General features: G+C 39.4%; 1 protein-coding gene across 1 annotated transcript in view; it reads left to right on the top strand.

Annotated features, from left to right (window-relative positions):
- Positions 1–20945, top strand: part of ACSL3 (acyl-CoA synthetase long chain family member 3) — a 72951-nt gene extending 52006 nt beyond the window's left edge. Inside the window, exons 12-14 of the mRNA XM_089694302.1 lie at positions 655–769; positions 8560–8717; positions 13471–20945. Coding sequence (XP_089550428.1) covers positions 655–769; positions 8560–8717; positions 13471–13628 — 431 coding nt within the window. The 3' untranslated portion in view covers positions 13629–20945. The remainder of the gene's footprint in view (positions 1–654; positions 770–8559; positions 8718–13470) is intronic.
- Positions 20946–21266: the final 321 nt, after the last annotated feature.

Raw genomic sequence — 21266 nt, 5'->3', positions numbered from 1 at the left:
CTCTCCCTATCAGAGGGAGTACTGCTATGGAGACATCAGGTGGGGAATCATGGTGGCTCCATTCTAAGTGTCTTCCTTCCAGTGTCGTTCCCCCCCCCCATTTCTCACTACCAGGTTAACCTTGTGGAGAGGGGAAGCTCATCAAGGTCTGAGCCAGAGGGGAGGATTGGGAGTCAAGGTGTACTGGGATCTACCTTTTTTTAAAGGCATTACTTAAATCAAAATAGAATTTGGTCTATAAACGTATAGGCAGTATATAAATTAGAAGTCATTTGTTTATATCCATGCACATCATAAACTAATTTTTTAGATTACTTCTAAGTTTATAGAGAGAACTCTGATTCAAATAATGCCTTTTATTGTGTATAATTGAAACCATTCATTGCCTATTTACTGTATGCAGTACTCCTAGCACATAAATTTACTTTATAGGCTTCGTGTCATTGCAAAGCTGGTTTGAGCATGATTTATCATATTTCTCAGTGATCTCAATGTACAATGCTGTGCGAATTCATTAATATGGCTGATTTTTCCTTCTCAAATTGAAGAAACTGTAATACCTTTCAGGGTTTGCATGCATGTTGAATGATTACTGCAGCAATATAGATTTGCTCACATGTGAGATTACCATTTTGTGATTAATCTCTTCATTAGACCGGAAAAAAGACCTGGTAAAGCTCCAAGCAGGGGAATATGTTTCACTTGGAAAAGTGGAAGCTGCCTTGAAGAACCTCCCCATTGTGGATAACATCTGTGCATATGCTAACAGGTAAGTGAAGCCACCTGACCTGCAAATTGATATGTTTTCTGGAGCTGCTGACATATGAACTTGGCAGTTCTAGTCTAATAAGACCATTAATGTTCTATGCAGATATATAGCTATGAATGCACAAGTGCAGGAGTAATTTATAGAGGCAGAGGTTGTCTGTTTTACAGTAGGGAATCTGGAATACCAGTTGGGATCCACACAAAAATCTAAATACACAGATGAAATGATTTTTTTTCCTTCCAGGGAATTTGGATTTCTGTCCATCCAATCCTGAGATTAACAGTGGATATAAAGTCTACACACCCCTGTTAAAATGTCAGGTTTCTGTGATGTAAAAAAAGAGACAAAGATAAATCATTTCAGAACTTTTTCCACCTTTTTAATGTAACCTGTAAACTGTACAACTCAGAACAACAAACTGAAATCTTTTAGGTGGAGGGAAGTAAAAATAAAAAACTAAAATAATTTGGTTGCATAAGTGTGTGCACCCTTAAACTAATACTTTGTTGAAGAACCTTTTGATTTGATTCCAGCACTCAGTGTTTTTGGGTATGAGTCTATCAGCATGGCACATCTTGACTTGGCAATATTTGTCTACTCTTCCTTGCAAAAACTCTCCAAATCTGTCAGATTGTGAGAGCATTTCCTGTGCACAGCCCTCTTCAGAGCACCCCACAGACTTTTGATCGGATTCAGGTCTGGGGTCTGGCTGGGCCATTCCAAAACTTTAATCTTCTTCTGGTGAAGTCATTCCTTTGTTGATTTGGATGTATGCTTTGGGTCGTTGTCATGCTGAAAGATGACGTTTCTCTTCATGTTCAGCTTTCTAGCAGAAGCCTGAAGGTTTTGTGCCAATATTGACTGGTATTTGGAACTGTTCATAATTCCCTCCACCTTGACTAAGATCCCAGTTCCAGCTGAAGAAAAACAGCCCCAAAGCATGATGTTGCCACCACCATGCTTCACTGTATGTATGGTGTCCTTTTGGTGATGTGTTGTTTTTGCGCCGAACATATCTTTTGGAATTATGGCCAAAAAGGTCAACCTCGGTTTCATCAGACCATAACACATTTTCCCACATGCTTTTGGGAGACTTCAGATGCGTTTTTGCAAACTTTAGCCGGGCTTGGATGTTTTTCTTCGTAAGAAAAAGCTTCCGTCTTGCCACTCTACCCCATAGCCCAGACATATGAAAAACACGGGAGATTGTTGTCACATGTATCACAAAGCCAGTACTTGCCATATATTCCTGCAGCTCCTTTAATGTCAGTGTAGGGCTCTTGGCAGACTCCCAGACCAGTTTTTCTTCTCGTCTTTTCATCAATTTTGGAGGGACGGCCAGTTCTTGGTAATGTCACTGTTGCGTCATATTTTCTCCACTTGATGATGACTGTCTTTACTGTGTTCCGTGGTAGATCTAATGCCTTGGAAATTCTTTTGAACCCTTCTCCTGACTGATACATTTTAACAATGCGATCCCTCTGATGCCTTGGAAGCTTCCTGTGGACCATGGCTTTTGCTGTAGGATGCGACTAAGAAGATGTCAGGAAAAACCTACTAGAACAGCTGAACTTTATTTTGGGTTAATCCGAGGCACTTTAAATGATGGAAGGTGTGTGCTGAATCCTATTTAACATGATTTTGAATGTGATTGCTTAATTCTGAACAGTTGCTTACATCCCCAGTTATAAGAGGGTGTGCACACTTATGCAAAACATTTATTTTAGTTTTTTTATGCTTACTTTCCCCCCCCCCCCCCCCTAAAAGATTTCAGATTGTTTTTCAATTGAGTTGTACAGTTAATAGGTCACATTTAAAGGTGGAAAAAGTTCTGAAATGATTTCTTTCTTTTTTTTTTACATCACAGAAACCTGACCATTTAACAGGGGTGTGTAGGCGTTTTATATCCACTGTATACAGCTCTGCCACATAGCACAATGCTGCCTGGTAGGAGAGGCGACCTGATATTTTTCTGCTGCCATTTCACTTAAGGTCTCCTTCCCCACCCTTTGATTGTATAGTAAATTGAGAAGCAGCACACTCCTTTTTATCATGCTTCTTGCAGTGCAGCACACCTTATTGGCCCTTGTTCTGCTTCTCCCTCCCCCAGTCTGAGATCTACTTTACTAGGGCTTTAAATTAGATAAATCAAAATCCAGTACTTGCACTGCTTAGATTTCCTTTATTTCTGGTATTTAGACCAGTGTATATGAAAAGAATATATTTAAAACCTAGCCTGGTGTAGCAAGGTCTAGAATTCACATTTTAAATGTTTTACCAAAATATTCCCCATGTATGTAAATACTGCATATAGGAAGAAGCCATAATATGATGTTGGTGTGGATATCACAATGAACAAGGAGCCCTATCTACATCTGATATTCAAAAAGTGGTTTTGATCTTATGATGAGGGGATTTGAATTCTGTTATGGGGTGACTCCTGATGGGATGAATTCTGAAGTTCTGATAGGATGGCATGTAATGTTTGCTAATAATAGTCTATAATGTGTTCCCCCCCAGCCTCCTGTTAAAGTCAGAGACTTTATTCCGTTAGGAGGGAAGGCTACTGGTTAGGCATCTTGTAATGATTTGTGTGCTAGAATATTTTCTAACTTTCAGACTCCTTGTTTTGAACTGCCTGTCTTTTTACTACAGTATGTAGAGTGGGAAATTGGATGAATCATACACATTTGAAAATTGGATGGTTAATGAGACAAATTTAATCTATAGCAGATTCGAATGTCTAAAAATGAATCCCGGAAAACCCTTAAAGGGCAAGTTCACCTTTTTGTAACAGGTTACTGTTACCCGTATACAGGGTGTAACATGTTACTGTTGCATCAGCCCCCCCCCCCAAATCCCCTGTTGTGACAGCAAGACAGAGGTCCTCTCCCTGCACCCGCTGTCACAATTTGAAAAAAAAAATGCACTGTCCACCCAGCTGCGACATTCATTCAGAGTTCTGTGAATGGGTCAACTACAAGTACCGTCAGCCTTTGTGACTGTTGGCTTGTAGTTCTCAATAAACTGCTAGGTCGCTGATGAGCACGCTAGGTAGTTCATTGATTCTTCCTGTCCTGTAACTACCTGCCCATATGATATATGAGTAGACAGCTTACACTGGCAGTCTGCAGGAGCCTCGATTTAAGTGCAATGCTTTGCATAGTCTTTGGGTGGGACATGTTGTTTTTTTACGTGCAAAAAGATGTGCACATTTATTGTTATATTTTTTTTTTTTTTTTTTTACAAAGGTGAACTTGATTAGTCTTGTTCACACCATGGGTGCAGAACAACTTATGAAAAAACATGCAGATTTCACTTGCAGAGAACATGTGTTTTTCATGCGCATTTCAGTGAGTTGTTTTACACATTGCAGATTTCCTGGGCAGAAAAAATCCGGTCGTTATACTAGTGGTTTGAACAGGGCACATAAAGAACAATTGTTTTCTTTGTGTCCTTGCAGAACGCATGCAGGAAAACTCGCCTCTGCACACTGGTGTGAATGAGCCCTTAATCTCTGAAATGGTTGTGTAGAACAGTCACCATTGTGCAATAGAATGTTTGGTAAAAGTTATTGAAGTGCTGAGTTGTTGAAAGTTCAATAGCTCGGGTGGTTATGCAGATTGTCTAAGGCCAAATGTTAACATGAACTGATCATATTCCAGTGACCGCTTCTGTGCAGTCTGTCACGACTTCTACAATGTCTGGCAGCAAGATGTTCATATATTTCTTGTCTATAGTTTAGGACAGGATTCCTTTAAACAGTGCTGGACGAGAAGTGTATCCGCAGCTTAGTGACTCATTCTGGTTGTATCCCAAAACTCACAAAGAGTCATCTCTGCTGTGACCGTTTCTGCTGCTTTCCTTTTCAAGGTGCAGTCCACATTTTAGGAATATGGTTGTGTGACTTTGCAGACTTTTTCTGGGGCAGGGTTTTTTCTGCACACATAGTGACTTTCCATGTGTTCTTCTCTAAACCTGTGGCTAGCTCATTATGCAATAGGAGCATGGATATATACGATGAATGGGCACTTGTTACTTGTAACCTTCAGTTCCAAACAATGGAGGAACTGGGAGATTTTTGGGCAGCGCTAAACCTTGGTTGTTCTGCAGTAGCAGGTGTGGTTGTGGTCAGATGTGGTTGAAAACACGTGCAGTATTGCATGTTATTTATCATGTGCTTTGCCACTTGTTATAGATGCATCGCAGTGCAGTTTTGAAGGTCTCCATTTAGCCATTGCCTGTCTATATCCACCAGTGGTTTGAACTTGCCTTTACAGCAAAATAGTATGAGGAAACCGTAGCTATGGGCCACATCTCCAGATTTCCTTCCCACAGGCTTCGTTCACACCAGGCAATGTGACTTGGCACGCATAGTTTTTTTTTGTTTGTGTTTTATTAAGAGCAGACCTTTTAATTTTAATGGGATCGCCTATGCACGAGAAATGTGCAAATAAGTTGCCTGCACCATTTTAAAAATAGTGCAGCATGAAACCCCATGGTACTACAATACCATGTGTTTTGGCACATACAGATGCATGGGGGTGCCATTTAAATGGTGGTACTGCTGCGTGTCTGCAAAGAGTACATGTCAAGAGAGAGAGAGATATATATGTTATAAAGTGTCCAGTTCTCAAAATATTAAATAAAAGTGCTTCCACTTTAATCCTGAAATTCTATAACTCCTTCAACGCCAACCAAAAGTGACCACCACCTCTGTGCACTCCATATCAGAAATTGATTAAAGGCATTGTTTGGCTGGTTAAGCAGAATAGATCATTTGTGGTTGGTGGTGAAGGAGTTAAAGAATTTCAGGATTAAAGTGGGAGCACATTTTTCAGTATTTTGAGCACTGGACACTTGTTACATGTGGTTATTTTTTGGGCTATGATATGTTGCACAAGAACACAGGACACTTTATGAATCCTTTTTTTTTTTTTTTTTTTTTTATTGATGTATTATTATTTTTTATTGATTGCACTTTATTCCGCACAGGTCCATTTTTTAAAATTTATTTTATATATTTTAGGCTTGTTGTATAGCACAACCTGTTTTTTGATGTTTCAGTGGGTTAAGCGCGGTCTTATTTATTTTGTCTGCAAAGGGGCAGCATGTTTTTGTACATTGAGGGAAAGTGTGATTTTGTGCACATTCCTGCAATGCACTGGTGTGAACAGCACCTTGTTCTATATTACAACAAGAGCCATCTGGCCAAATTAGAGTTAGATGTCTTAGGAAAAGATGGGCATACGTCTAAGCCATCTGCTGTTCTTACTGTCACCGGAGTACCTGAAAAGAGACAAATCTGTGCTGGTTGTATAGAGAATTCACAAATGTTAAAATATCTGTAATAAGGAGCAATTTTAATATTTGGTGGTTGTTTATGATGGGTAGTGAACACCTTGATTGCCTAATCCATTATTCATTGCAAGAAAAAAAAAAAAAAGAATATCATGGAAGTAAAGGGTTTTTGTTTGATTTTATAAAAAAAAAAAAGCAACTTGCTTTATATGCACAATATTGTAGGTCCTAATTAGACTCTATCCTCTAAACTTCTTTACTTCTACCCAGTCTCCTGGCTGTTTGATATTTTAGATGCTTGAAAAAGGGATTATACACTAAAGTGGTTAAAAACACAGTAGAAAAGTACCAGATTGCTTTATTAAAAAACATAATCTTACTTTTTTCTACTGTGTTTTTACTACTACTTTAGTGTATAATCCCTTTTTCAAACATTTAAAATATCAACAGCCAGAAGACTGGGTAGAAATTTGGGATAGATTCCATTTAGGACCTACACTACGTGCATATAAAGCTGATATTTGTTTAGAAGCTGATTTGGTCATTGCTCACATAATTCATTCATAAGTCATAATTTCTATTTAGTTTATGTCTGGCTTATTTCCACACTGATTCTACAGAAATGGGCTCTGTTCACATGCTAGTATTGCACTTTCTTTCTACTGCATGCATCTGCTGACTCCTTTCAGTTTTATGTTGCAAAGTATGTTGCATTTTCCCTCTTGCTGGCTTTGTACCAAATATGAAAAACCATACCTAATCTTTCCTAGAATTGTTATAGCCCATTTATAGATACAGTCATGGCCGAAATTGTTGGCACCCTTGATATTTCTCCAGGAAATCATGTATTTCTCACGAAACGTATTGCATTAACACATGTTTTGCTATACACATGTTTATTCCCTTTGTGTGTATTGGGACAAAACAAAAAAAGGGAGGAAAGAAAGCAAATTCGACATAATGTCACACAAACCTCCAAAAATGGGCTGGACAAAAGTATTGGCACCCTTTCACAACTGCGGATAAATAAGAATGTTACAAGCATGTGATGCTCCTGTAAACTCACCTGGGGCAAGTAACAGGTGTGGGCAATATAGAAATCACACCTGAAAGCAGATAAAAAGGAGAGACGTTCACTTAACCTTTGCATTGTGTGTCTGTCTGTGCCACACTAAGCATGGACAACAGAAAGAGGAGACGAGAACTGTCTGAGGACCTGAGAACCAAAATTGTGGCAAAATATCAACAATCTCAAGGTTACAAGTCCATCTCCAGAGAACTAGATTTGCCTTTGTCCACAGTGCGCAACATTATCAAGAAGTTTGCAACCCATGGCACTGTAGCTAATCTCCCTGGTCGTGGACGGATGAGGAAAATTGATGAAAGATTGCAACGCAGAATAGTCCGGATGGTGGATAAGCAGCCCCAAACATGTTCCAAAGACATTCAAGCTGTCCTGCAGGCTCAGGGAGCATCAGTGTCAGCGCGAACTATCCGTCGACATTTAAATGAAATGAAACGCTATGGCAGGAGACCCAGGAGGACCCCACTGCTGACACAGAGACATAAAAAAGCAAGACTACAGTTTGCCAAAATGTACTTGAGTAAGCCAAAAGCCTTCTGGGAAAACGTCTTGTGGACAGATGAGACCAAGATAGAGCTTTTCGGTAAAGCACATCATTCTACTGTTTACCGAAAACGGAATGAGGCCTACAAAGAACAAAACACAGTACCTACGGTAAAATATGGTGGAGGTTCAATGATGTTTTGGGGTTGTTTTGCTGCCTCTGGCACTGGGTGCCTTGACTGTGTGCAAGGCATCATGAAATCTGAGGATTACCAAAGGATTTTGGGTCGCACTGTAGGGCCCAGTGTCAGAAAGCTGGGTTTGCGTCCAAGATCCTGGGTCTTCCAGCAGGACAATGACCCCAAACATACGTCAAAAAGCACTCAGAAATGGATGGCAAAGAAGCGCTGGAGAGTTCTGAAGTGGCCAGCAATGAGCCCAGATCTAAATCCCATTGAACACCTGTGGAGAGATCTTAAAATTGCTGTTGGGAAAAGGTGTCCTTCCAATAAGAGAGACCTGGAGCTGTTTGCAAAGGAAGAGTGGTCCAAAATTCCGGGTGAGAGGTGTCAGAAGCTTATTGATGGTTATAGGAAGCGACTGATTTCAGTTATGTTTTCCAAAGGGTGTGCAACCAAATATTAAGTTAAGGGTGCCAATACTTTTGTCCAGCCCATTTTTGGGGTTTTGTGTGACATTATGTCATATTTGCTTTTCTGCCTCTGTTTTATATTTGTTCCAATACATACAAAGGGAATAAACATGTGTATAGCAAAACATGTGTTAATGCAATACCTTTTTTGTGTGAAATACTTGATTTTCAGGAAAAATATCAAGGGTGCCAACAATTTCGGCCATGACTGTATATAGATGTAGGCTTGCTGGTACTTTCATTTACAGACATTTTTCTTCCTTTTTGCAGTGATCAGTCATATGTGATCGGCTTTGTGGTGCCAAACCAGAAGGAGCTCTTGAAGCTGGCTGAGCAGAAGAGAGTTCTAGGAAGTTTTGAGTCTCTGTGCAATAATCCGATAATGGAGAAAGAAGTCCTTAGAGTGTTGGCAGAATCGTCCGCAGCAGGTAAGCAGATATTACTTCCCTAGGCTTTATGCAGAGGCAGTCTGACGTCCTGCTAGAACTTCATTACTGCATTTTTGTGTAACTGGTCAGCCCAGTTTAAGAGCCGGCTAACATTTTTTCACAACAAGCTGTATTGTGCTACAGGGGCATGCTCGCTATACAAGCCCTCATACTCCCAGCTAGCCTTAGTTTACTAGTGTCCTTAGGTTATGCACCTCTCCTGTCTGGATGGAAATGATCTTTCCCGCACTCTCCCTTCCTCCCCTGGGCTGCACAATTGCCATTGTGGCTCCTTCTGCAGCTTCTGGATTGTTGGACTCCTTGGTACATGGACATGTTTGTTGCTGGGTGCAGGAAACCCCAGACCTTCGAAGAGGATGCTATGGTGATGCAGCATTGAGTAAAAGGACATTCTGAAAGTGGTTCTAAAGACTCAAGCCCCCTCTCGATCCAGCGATGCGCACCAGAGTCTCATCTATCCCGGGACTCCCTCTCCTCATTGGCTGAGATAGAAACAGGAGCCATTGGCTTCCACTGTTGACAATCACAGCCAGTGAGCCAATGAAAGGAGAGAGCCGGCAGGGGGGAGCTGCTGCTCCGTGTGTGAATGGATACACAGAGCAGTGGAGGCCCCCATAGCAAGCTGCTTGCTATGGGGGCACACGACAGGAGGGATGGGCCAGAAGCGCAGGAGGGGGACCTGAGAAGAGGAGGATCCAGGCTGCTCTGTGCAGAACCACTGCACACAGCAGGGAAGTATCGACATGTTTGGGGTTTTTTTGTTTTTTTAAATAATCCTTTTAGAATCACTTTAAGGGTCCTTGCACACGGGGCGGTTTAATAACGCTGGTAACGTTCGCTGTACAAAGTCACGTTAAAAACCTGAGTTTTTCCTTTTTTTTTTTTTAGTGTTTTTGCATTAATGTTTAGTGGCGTTTTTGCCGCATTTTTTCGTGGGTTTTTTTTTTCCCCCTCCAAGTCCAAAAACGCCGGTTTGCAGCGGTTTACCACATTTTGCTGCGTTTTTCAGCTTTTGGATCTTTTTTTTACAGCTAAAAAAACTCCTCTAGAAATCCACTAGTTCTGGGGGGTTTTTTCCAGCCAAAAAACGTTGATTCCAGTCTGTGTGCATGGACACATAGGATAACATGCTGGGGAGTTTACTGGCTGTAGAAAAAGCCGCCAAAAACAGCAGCTGTAAAAACGTTCGGTGTGCATGAAATTGGACCTTCTTGGTCACTGGCTTTAAAGTCTTAGTGCAGCCAAAATCACAAACAGAAATATCAGCACATGGGACATACGTCACAGTCAGAAGGATGTGTCCAGATTCCTTTTTGGTTAGTGAATATCTTCCTCCATCTTGCCATATCTGTTGAACCCACAGCCCTGAAAGAAGGGGGCCCTCTGGAGTCTACCTCCTAGCCTTCAAAAGAGTAAGGATGACCGACTTCTTATAACCTACCATTGCACCCAGAACAGTTACTTTCCTTGCTGCGAGTTGAGGCACTTTTATCCTAGAAAGTAGTCTGTGGGCCATATTCTGTCATTGCTGTGGTCTGGTTTCAACAAACAGTTGGCCTTGAGAACCATTAAGGGACAAATCTCAGCCCTGTTTGTTCCTCTGTGTCCCCTTGAGATCTTGTTCTGGTTCTTTCAGAAGTCTCCTTTTGAACCTATTAGAGAGATTCCCTTGTCAAACCTTATCCGTAAGATGGCTTTACTTGTGGCTATCTCCTCTGTGAGGAGGGTCTCAGTGTTGGCAGCCTTCTTCTGTCCGAAGCTTCTTATTGTTGGACAAGGACAAAAATTGTCTTGAAGCCTTAGGCCTCCTTTCTCCCCAACTCCCCTCCTCTGCTTTCAACTTACTGCCATGTTGCTTATCCCTCATGTGAACTGCTTTTGGATGTGCATGTCCTAAGGATTTAGAGAACCTTGTGTGTTTCACCATCAGGAAAATAGGATTTTTGACTTGCATAAAATTGGTTTCCAAGAGTACGGTACAGGACACCTCCCACCTCTTTTCTTAACTCTCTATTGCTTGGTACAGAAGCATGAGGACAGGAGCATGAGGCTTTATATAGAGGGATGTCCAGCTTTCTTTTTTGCCAGTGTCCTTTCTGAAGGTAGCTACATATAACCCATTCATAATGATTTAAAGAAATGTGTACTATACTTCAGGAAACCTTTTACTGGTAGGTCAGAATGGATTGTTTTCCTGGTGCACAGGTTTCAGTCCAGGAATGATATTTGCATTATATAAATTTGGCTACCATTGGTCTACAATAGCTGGGTAATATATGCTATTGCTATTACCCATAGCAACTGCTCTCATTTTCTGTCCTGAATTAATCAAATATTACTGACCTATATTACCATAGTGTGTATTCTTTAGTGGGTACAGTTGTGCAGAGCTAAGCTGTCAAGTAAACCCCTATATATTTCTTAAAATGGAAATGAAGCTAAATTAAACCTTTTTAACAGCTGATTTAAATCCGAACTCCAAGCTGTTATTTAGGGCTCATTCAGGCCTGCTGCATTTTTCCTTTTTTTTTTTTTTTATTATTATTATTAACTACACAGAAAAACTGACAGGTGCGTGCCCACTATAATGGAGCCTTTAAAGTGCAGGCAAGGTGAATGAACCCTAAAAACACAGTGCAAAACACAGTGCAGCTGTTTATGTATTTTTTTTAAAATGTAAGTATTGTAAGTGCTTGCATTTGACCTCAGCATCTTATTCACCTGTACAGCAGAGCTCAGGCTAGGATAGGGAGAAATGGTCATAGGAGGTAGCCTAGTGTTATACAGTACTCATCTGCTCTGACGGAGCATGCAAAAAATGCAGAGTAACAGGTGGATGAGCTCATCGGTGAGCTACTTGTTCACTATCCACTTACAGACTGAGAGCGAAACAAGGCATATAAGTATTAAATACTGTGCCTTGAAAAAGTAATCAAACCCCTTGAAATTTTCCACATTTTGTCATATTGCAACCGAAAAGGTAAATGTGTTGGGATTTTATGTGATAGACCCAACACAAAGTGGCACATATTTGTGAAGCGGAATGAAAATGATAAATGGTTTTCAAAATGTTTTACATATAAATATCTGAAAAGTGTGGCGTGCATTTCTATTCAGCCCCCTTTACTCGGTACCCCTAACTAAAATCTAGTGGAACCAATAGCCTTCAGAAGTCATCCCATTAGTAAAAAGAGTCCACCTGTGTGTAATTTAATCTCAGTATAAATATAACTGTTCTGTGAAGCCCTTTAGTGAACAAACAGCATCAAGAAGGAACACACCAGACAGATCAGAGGTAAAGTTGTGGAGAAGTTTAAAGCAGGGTTAGGTTATAAAATATAACAAGCTTTGTACATCTCACAGAGCCCTGTTCAATCCATAATCCGAAAATGGAAAGAGTATGGCACAGCTGCAAACCTACCAAGAATTGGCCGTCCACCTAAACGGACAGGCCGGGCAAGGAGATCATTAATCAGAGAAGCATCCAAGAGGCCCATGGTAACTCTGGAGGAGCTGCAGAGATCCACAGCTCAGGTGGGAGAATCTGTCCACAGAACAACTATTAGTCGTGCATTCCACAAATCTGGCCTTTATGGAAGAGTGGCAAGAAGAGAGCCATAAGAAATCCCATTTGCAGTTTGCGAGAATCCATATGGGGGACACAGCAAACATGTGGAAGAATGTGCTCTGGTCAGATGAGAGCAAAATTTAACTTTTTGGCCTAAACGCAAAATGCTGTGTGAGGTAGAAAACGAACACTGCACATCAACCTGAACACACCATCCACACCGTGAAACGTGGTGGTGGTGGCAGTATCATGTTGTGGGGATGATTTTCTTTAGCAGGGACAGGGAAGCTGGTCAGAGTTAATGGGAAGATAGATGGAGCCAAATACAGGGCAGTCTTAGAAGAAAACCTGTTAAGAGTCTGCAGAAGACTTGAGACTGGGGCAGAGGTTCACCTTCCAGCAGGACAACGACCCTAAACATACAGCCAGAGCTACAATGGAATGTTTAGATCAAAGCATATTCATGTGTTAGATTGGCCCAGTCAAAGTCCAGACCTAAATCCAAGTGTGAATCTGTGGCAAGACCTGAAAATTGCTGTTCAGATGCTCTCCATCCAATCTGACAGAGCTTGAGCTATTTTGCAACAAAGAATAGACAAAAATTTCACTCTCTAGATGTGCAAAGCTGGTAGAGACATATCCAAAAAGCCTTGCAGCTGTAATTGTAAAACCACCTTTTTGCTGCAAAGTATTGACTCAGGGGTTGACTGAATACAAATGCACACCACACTTTTCAAATATTTATTTGTAAAAAATTTGCAAACCGATTTGTCATTTTCCTTCCACTTCACAATTATTTGCCACTTTGTGTTGGTCTATCACATACAACCAAAAACGTAAATGTATTTTATTGGGATTTTAACATGACAAAATGTGGAACATTTTCAAGGGGTATGAATACTTTTTCAAGGCATTGTAAGTAGTAGTATATAAGTTAAATCAGATCTCCTACAGCATCCTACAGAACTACACAGTCTGGAAGGACTGTGTAAATCTCAGGACTGAAAACAAAAAATGCTAATTCTTTGGCAGATAAAACAGTTTCTATGTTTCATATGTGTATTAGGTGGTTTGCCTGGAGTTCAGATTTAACATAATATGCGTGTATATTTGTTCAACATTTTACAACATGTAAACAAATTTATGTGAATGAATTTCTTCCAGCTACCCTTGAGAGGTTTGAGATGCCGGCAAAGATCCGCCTAGTCGCTGAGCCTTGGACTCCTGAGACTGGGTTGGTGACTGATGCCTTTAAATTGAAGCGCAAGGAACTGAAAAGTCATTACCAGGAAGACATAGAGAGGATGTATGGGGGAAAATAAAGTCCTGGAGCCTTTTTGCCCTTTCAGAACAACTAGTTACTTCCTGTAGTGCTTGCAGATCTGGCTGCAGCAAATTGGACCAGCAGTCAACCAACAGCTAGGACCTGAGACCAACGGAAAAGCTTGAATCTAACCTACATTGAACTTGTTACCAAACCACAGGGAAATGACATTTATAATTTAAAAGACCTTTTGTCCATTTGTTTTAGCAGATAGTAGGGTACTCTGCAAATTCCAGTATTTAAGGCTGTCTTATACCTGTATTTTGATTTTTCCACCTGGCATCCTAGTAGTGCTTTTACAAAAAAAAAATATATATTTTCAGAATGCCTGAACTAGGGCTCTGTCTGCTGTGGAATTCTACGAAATCAGGAATGTTCCATAGTGATCTACCTCTGAGTATCCTTCCAGGTGTGTGCCTTTCCACACCAACTTATAGCAGCGGTATTAAGCTGAATATGTAGATGGCCTTATTTAAAGCAGCAGCCACTATGTTCCAGTTCACTGTAGTTTTGTTTCTCCTTTTGCGCTCTAAATTTATATGTGACTCCTACTTGAAGCCAACACCCTTCAAAAAAATCTGTATAAAAAGCTGCTCCAGGCATTGCTGTGCTGGAGAGCTGGACCTTGCACACTGGGGCTCAGACAACATTGCTGGAAGGAAAAAATAATCTCAAATGAAGGAATCCTATCCATACAATAGGAAAATATTCCATGTTTTAACATGGAACAATTTAGTTGGCCTACTTTTCTTTTCATTTTTAAGTAACACATATCATATATATGTTAGAAGCTGATGTTGTTGTTTTCTTTTATATTTCCCTTTCCTAATCTAATTGTAATCTCCTTGGGCAACAACTATGTTTTAAGATGCATTACTGGAATGGATATTCTTTTAATTAGGGCCTTACATTACAGAGCTGTTGGTATACATAAAGGAGATTGTTCAGAGATTTTAATGTGTAGCCTAGCGATAAGGTACAAAGAAACCTTTGGAAATTTAATGCCAGTTATTTGGGGGGTTGGGACATTTAGGCCGTGGATATGGAAAATGTCGTAGCTTGTATGTGGTTAACATCCTATAATACTCCAGGGCCATTTTCATACTGTATTAGCCTTACAGCCCATGTACAGATTAAAGGAATTCTGGCCATATTGTAATTTACAGAAATGTTTGACCCCAGAATTACTTTACAAAATAACTGGCCTTTTGTAATGTTCAATGTGGATGATCTGTCCACTTCATAAGAACTTGCTCTAGGTTAAAGGACCAATATATCATATGATCAGGCTAGCCAGCCAGATAAATTTACACTTGGCCAAATTTTAAAGATCTAGTTGTTCAGTGGCTGTGCTGATAGAAGCATTTGTGTGATAATTACATATACTAATAGATGTGATTGTCCTTTCATGGGATTATTCTATCACATGGTGATATATTGATGAATGTTGGTGCACAAATGTATATCTCTAATCCTATGAACAGGGTTATTGCTGACAGACTAGATTTAATACAACCTTTATATTTTCCCTAATGCCAAAATGGCCATATTCCATTACTGACACCACAAATTTTATTTGGTTGTGTTTCAGCTATAACTGATAAAATGGATGAAAGTCAATTACTTTTCTGAAATTACAGGCCAGTTTCTTTAATGGTCAAGCTCTGGGAAGGAAATAAAACTAGGAGTTGATTTCTTGGCTTTGCCCATGAAAACGTCTGATGCTTATGCCAGTCCATTAAAACTTGTAAGAAGCAATGGAAACCCTTTGTATATAAGATATATATATATATTTTTTCTTACATTACACTACATGTATCTTCATACTGTGTACAGGATAGACTAGAGCTCATTCCTGTTGTCTTGTTGGTGTCTCGGTCTGTGGACTGCTGCTTTAAATACAAACCAATCTACTTTCAGAGGAACTACAAGGTGACATTAAACTTAATATGAAGCCTTTATTAGAGCCATTTAGGGCTTTTTACATTGGCAAATTGTTTTATTTTGCTGTTTTAACACATAAACTGATGTTTAGATGTGCATTATCCCATACATATAGACTGTGTTTTCTTTCATATACATCCAGGGTGTTAGGCACACACAGAATTGCAGTATCTTTGCACACAGCAATATGGTGCCAGGCAAATGCTGACCCATTCTGTGTGTGCAGCACAGCTGTATTTCTCAGGTTGTTTTTTGGCATCTACAGTCCTGTGCCTTTTCTGGTAGTACAGTGAGCCTGAGAAGAAACAGTCTGCTACCATGCAAGGACACATTGTTCTTGGTTATTGCGCTTCTGGACTTTTTTTGAACAAGAATCATTTGCTGTACATTTTATGTAAATTCATTTTATCTTTAGCATTGTGTATTTTTAGGAAACAGTCCTTTTGTTTTTGTGGCACTCATCCACATGATGCTTATGTCATGTCCGTTGTCTTCCTTTTTCTCCTACCTAGTGTTAGATGAGCTCTGTATGCTTAGTGCTACAGGGGGAATGCTAGTTTGTGAATGGGGCATTATTTATAAATTTTTCCTTTTATAACATACCAATATTGCTTAATTGTCTCATACCTATGGAATCAGAGCATATGTATAGTTAATTATCTCATGCTTGTATGATATAGGGCGAGCCTTATGTAGACGGTATAAGATGTCCTTTCTAAGCTAGATCTAAAGTCTAGAAGTAAACATTGCAGTTCCATGGGGTGGCGAAGGAGCAACATAACCAAAAGCGCAACAGAACACTTACAATCTAAAGGCAAGAATAAAAAGGATTGGATCAGCGCTTCCTTGTTTAAACTGAAAAAAAAACACGCCGTTAGTCTTCTAGATGCATGTTTGGTGATTTGAAGTCATATGGTTGTCTCCCCCTTAGCTACAGGGAATTAAAAAAACAAACACAAAAGAATCTCTTTAATATCTCATTTTTTTTCTGACGTTTGCAATCGTAAAATTCATGCATCCAGCAGAAAGGAGGTAAAATGTCGGAAATGGAGTACAGAATCACAAAGGTATTCTAGCAGGCGATATAAATGTGTTATAATGGTATATGTCTGGTTTGGATGTATTTTGTTATTTTCGGAAACTTTAAAAAGGTCCCTTTCCTCACCCCTAGGATTGTATGGTAATGGAGCAGAGACCAGAAGATGTACCTGGTAAAATGCCTGAGAAAAAAATGTTTCTGCTGATTTTATCAAAATAAATCCTAGCCTTATAACTCCTTTGTGCTAGATTATTCGTGCATTACAATAATGCAAACAGCAAAGGGACCAGTGGTTGTAGAGTTTTATAAAAGAGCCAAAGAGGAAAGACAGCCTGATGACCCCAATCTCCCAAGATGCATCTAGAAGACAGAAGGCTGCCTAGCTCTTTGAGACTATGAAGTGCTGATCCAACAGATCAGTCTGTGCAATCAGTTGCATTTTTGGCATTATTTATAAGCCACCCATGGGAATGCATGTTGACTTTAGGACTGCTTTATATTGAGTCTGTTAGATATTTATGATGGTTATATAGTGGGAAAAATCAATATTGAGACCATGGTGTTATGTAAGTAGTTTGTAATGGCTTTGTAGGCACTATATTGGTTCTGCCAACAAAATGGCTGCCTTGAGTGTAGGGTACTTACCCAAACAAGTTATTTAGAGGTGATAACATTTAATTCCGCTAATTTTTTAACTCTGCACTTAAATTGGTATTTAGGCCCAAAAGGAAAACAGGATTCTTGTAAACTAACCCAAAGATCTTTCATTCATCTGCCCACTCTAAGCAGCTGCAAGGTGTTTTCCGATTGGTAGGTACATGTTACATGCATGACAAAAAATTGGCTAGCTAGACATTACTACTTATTGTTCCAAGTCCAGTCATAATCTCTGCGCTCTGTTTGGCAGGCTCATAAGCGTTCTTCATACATCAATAGCACATTTATCCCATTACCATGCATCCACTAGTTTGTAATAATATCAGGCCAGCATAATACTGCGCCAAACCCTTGCACAGCTAATATGCTGTAAATTAAATTGCATATACACTTTATTAAATTATTTTTTTTGTACAGCTTCATTTTTCCTTTTAATACCTCTTCTGTATTTTCAAGTAAAGGCAATCTGTTACATTCAAATTTATGTGCTAAAAATTACAACCAAAGTCTGAGTAGAATACATGGTCTCTGCCAATGCTTTCTTTTAATAAAACCTTTAAATGTGAGCAATTGCTGAACTGTCTGAGTACATAAGAGCAGAGACATATTCTGTAAGTGGATTTTAAATGCCTATTCCAGCTAAAAATATTTTATTTTTGACTGTATCAAAAACTAATTTTAAAAATGTTTTGGCGTTAAGATTTGCAATCCATTGATATGATCTATACCTTTTCAAGAGCGTTTCATGGTGGATTCTATGAGTACTGGCATGTGGGAGGGCTTTCCAAATGTTTTCATTTTAAAGCGTGTTTTTTTTAATGTCTCTCTATCCGAGTGCACTGTAGAAAGTGAAGATACATGAAGATGAAAATTAATTATTGCATAACTAATGCTAGTACAGATATCCTTAGAAGTTCCATCCTCTTCTGAAGTGCTATACATACTTGCTCCTGCTGCTTCTAAACTCCCAGCTGAGTTTTTCTTCTATGCATGAATGATGCATAATCAACTCCTATAATAAAAAAAAAAGGCCAGCCACTGGGCAGGCAAAAGTTTGTCAAAAGGCCTTTCCATAGGAAAGAGCAGAAATTGTATCACACGTGCATGGAAGAAGAATCGGGTGAAAGAATTTGACAGTAGATACAGCAAACCTCTCAGCTGGAGAGAGGGGTAGTTAAGGAGTAACAAAATATATAAGTTTATATTTGAATATGTAAAAGGTATATAAAGAAAGTGGCTTGACTGATCAATGTTGACTGCGTTTTGCTCAAGCATAGCTGTAGTCCTCACCATTCCCTTTTATGAATAAAAAGGGACCCCAATTTTGTTTTTCATGCAGGAGATGTATTCCATAGTACTATAAGCCCCTTGTTGTACACTCCATTAAACTTCCTGTCCGATTCCAACCTGTCTGGGAAGGCTGGATCAGACTGGCAATGTATCAGAGAGAGAGACAGACATAGGAAGATTCATAGCACAGCCATGGTGAAGCATACAAATCCAGCAACTAGCCAACATGGCAGACTGATAAAAAGTAAGACTGTCCCCATACTCCATTTAAGCATGAAATCTAATCATCTCATTAGACTGTAATTTCCAGGTGTCTATGGATCACCACTAGCTGCCTACTATGACTATTTTGATTACTAAAAGGACCCTTCCTTGGTGTTGCATCCATCACAGGATCATTCAGCATTCACACCTTTGCCATGTGTTGTAGTGCAGAGTTTCCTAATTTTGAATATATTGTACACTCCTTTCATCTAACAAATGTGTATAAAGTACTCTATCAACTGTTTGTTGTATGTACATTTCTTGCCCATATCTCCTAGATATGCCTGCCTTCCAAGCAATGTTGTATACTTTCTAAAACACCTTACGTAATCTAGGTCATTGTGTATAGTGTGTAGTTGTTAAACTTTCAAACTAATATATATGTCTAATTTCCAGACAGGAATGCCCCTTAAAGTGAACCTGTGTATTAACCATGCAGAGTAATGGCTTCACTATAATGCCAGCCCCACCAGCTACTCACACATCCCTTCCCTTCTCTGCACAGGACTTCCTTTCCTTTCTGTATTTGTAAAAGGAACAGCAGGAAAGGGAAGATGATCTGCTGCAATGGGGGATCTGATATGAACCTTTTTGTTTTGGCCTTCATAGGCAAAGCACAGGTTTGCATTTTAAAAGTTGTAAAAACTGTCCTTACAGTTACGCTTGTGAAGATTCTGAAAATCCTGCTTAGTCATTCATGTTAAAACATTTTCTACTAAAGAATACCCTAATGCTGGTAATATTCTTTGAGCATCTTTTACTATGGACTTTCAGAAAAAGCCTTGGATACTCGTAAATGCCTGTGCTCTGCATCAATGAGAGACTGATTATTTTTATGATGTGAGCAGTAGGAAGTATGCTTTTCTTCCTTGGGTACATTTTAAAACAACGTGTCCTTTTTTTCCACTGTTATACCTCTGATTAAGAATCCATGAAGGGGAGATACATCACGATGAACTCATACTAGAATCCTTTTGGATGCTGGTTGTTGATATTCCGCCAGAGTAATTCAGGCTCATCGTCATAACTGCTTACACTTGTGCGTAAGAATCTTTCCAGATTGCCGTTCAGTTGCAGTGTGGATTTGACACAAGTGCTTGAATACACATATATATCTATAAATGACCGCTTTTCTGTACAATGACTTTTGGTGTTGGTAATGAGCTTTGTTTCATTTATTTTATAGTCAACACAGGCAGTGACTGACTGTGCATACAAGTTAAAAGTATAGCTTGTACTGCCTTCTGCGGTCATAGTAGAGATCAGTGACCTCTATAGTGAAATGCGTGGTAAATGGGTTACACTCTCACGTATGGACACTATATATTTGTCAGCCTATATGCAGCCCAGTAACCAACACTGTGCAGATTTGCTGTCTAACATGCCTTTTGTACACACACTTGTCACTTTAAATGAGGAAGTGGATGATATCCGGGTTTAGCAGTACAGTAGGAGATATGTGAGTTTTTGCAATGAAAGTTTGTCTCAAGTATAACAATTTAGCAGTAAACAATGTATTTGGTGCACTCCAGTCTTTAGGCTGTAAGAAAATTATTTTATCATTTTAAATCTAATGATGCATAACCCTGATGTTGCATCGCTATATTCTGGATTAATATATCTTCCTCATTGTACATCATTTAATGGCTCTAATCGCAATTAACACACTATCCATCCTTAAATTATTTTGGCAGTGCACCTGAAATATAATCTAGTATATTTATTCTTCTATTTTTATTCTTCTGCTTCTATGAAGCAAGTCAGTTTTCCTGGCTGGTAAATGGCATTCAGGGTGGCGTTTTGAATAATAAAAAAGGGTCCTTTTTGTGGTGTCTTTCTAATTAATAAAACTTTTCTATAGCGCACCATCTTCCTAATATTTGTGTACTACATAAATGTGATTTGTTTGAAGCCTTGTTCTGTTGAAGTGTAAACTCTCTCTTGTTGGTAGCTGAGCCCAGACGCTGGCTGACTTGACAGCTGTATTAGAATGTACAGGTGGGCTGGCGTCTCCTCTACTGGGATTTGAAGCAAATGTCACTTTTGGGTTATGCTGTTTTTCGGTTTATTTATTTGTTACTCTAAATGGTTTGAGGTTTTCAAATAAACTATGTGAATGGACTTTTTGTGGTCTGTGTCTTCGCGTGGGAATTTGTAGCAATGTAGAAACTGTTCACTTGAAAGAGCAGAAAATAAGTCTGGGCATTAAAAGAAGCTTGCCGTTTTCTTACCCCTGCTCAGAATACTTGTAGCCTGGCTATTATGCTTGCCCTATAAAACACAAAATCATGGAGTCTGGGCACAGATCCAAATAGGACACAGACGTAAAGCATTGGTAATACTTTACTTAAAAATAAAATACCTCCCTAATAATACTAAACACCTATTTTAGATATGGCAGTTGCACTCCTACATGTTGTGTCTGTGGTAGTATCTCAACTT

The sequence above is a fragment of the Staurois parvus genome, unplaced genomic scaffold, assembly GCF_062004578.1.
Source record: "Staurois parvus isolate SC_StPar_1 unplaced genomic scaffold, SC_StPar_1.0 ptg000658l, whole genome shotgun sequence".
In the NCBI taxonomy this organism is placed as follows: domain Eukaryota; kingdom Metazoa; phylum Chordata; class Amphibia; order Anura; family Ranidae; genus Staurois; species Staurois parvus.
This window is presented reverse-complemented; position numbering and strand designations above follow the sequence as displayed.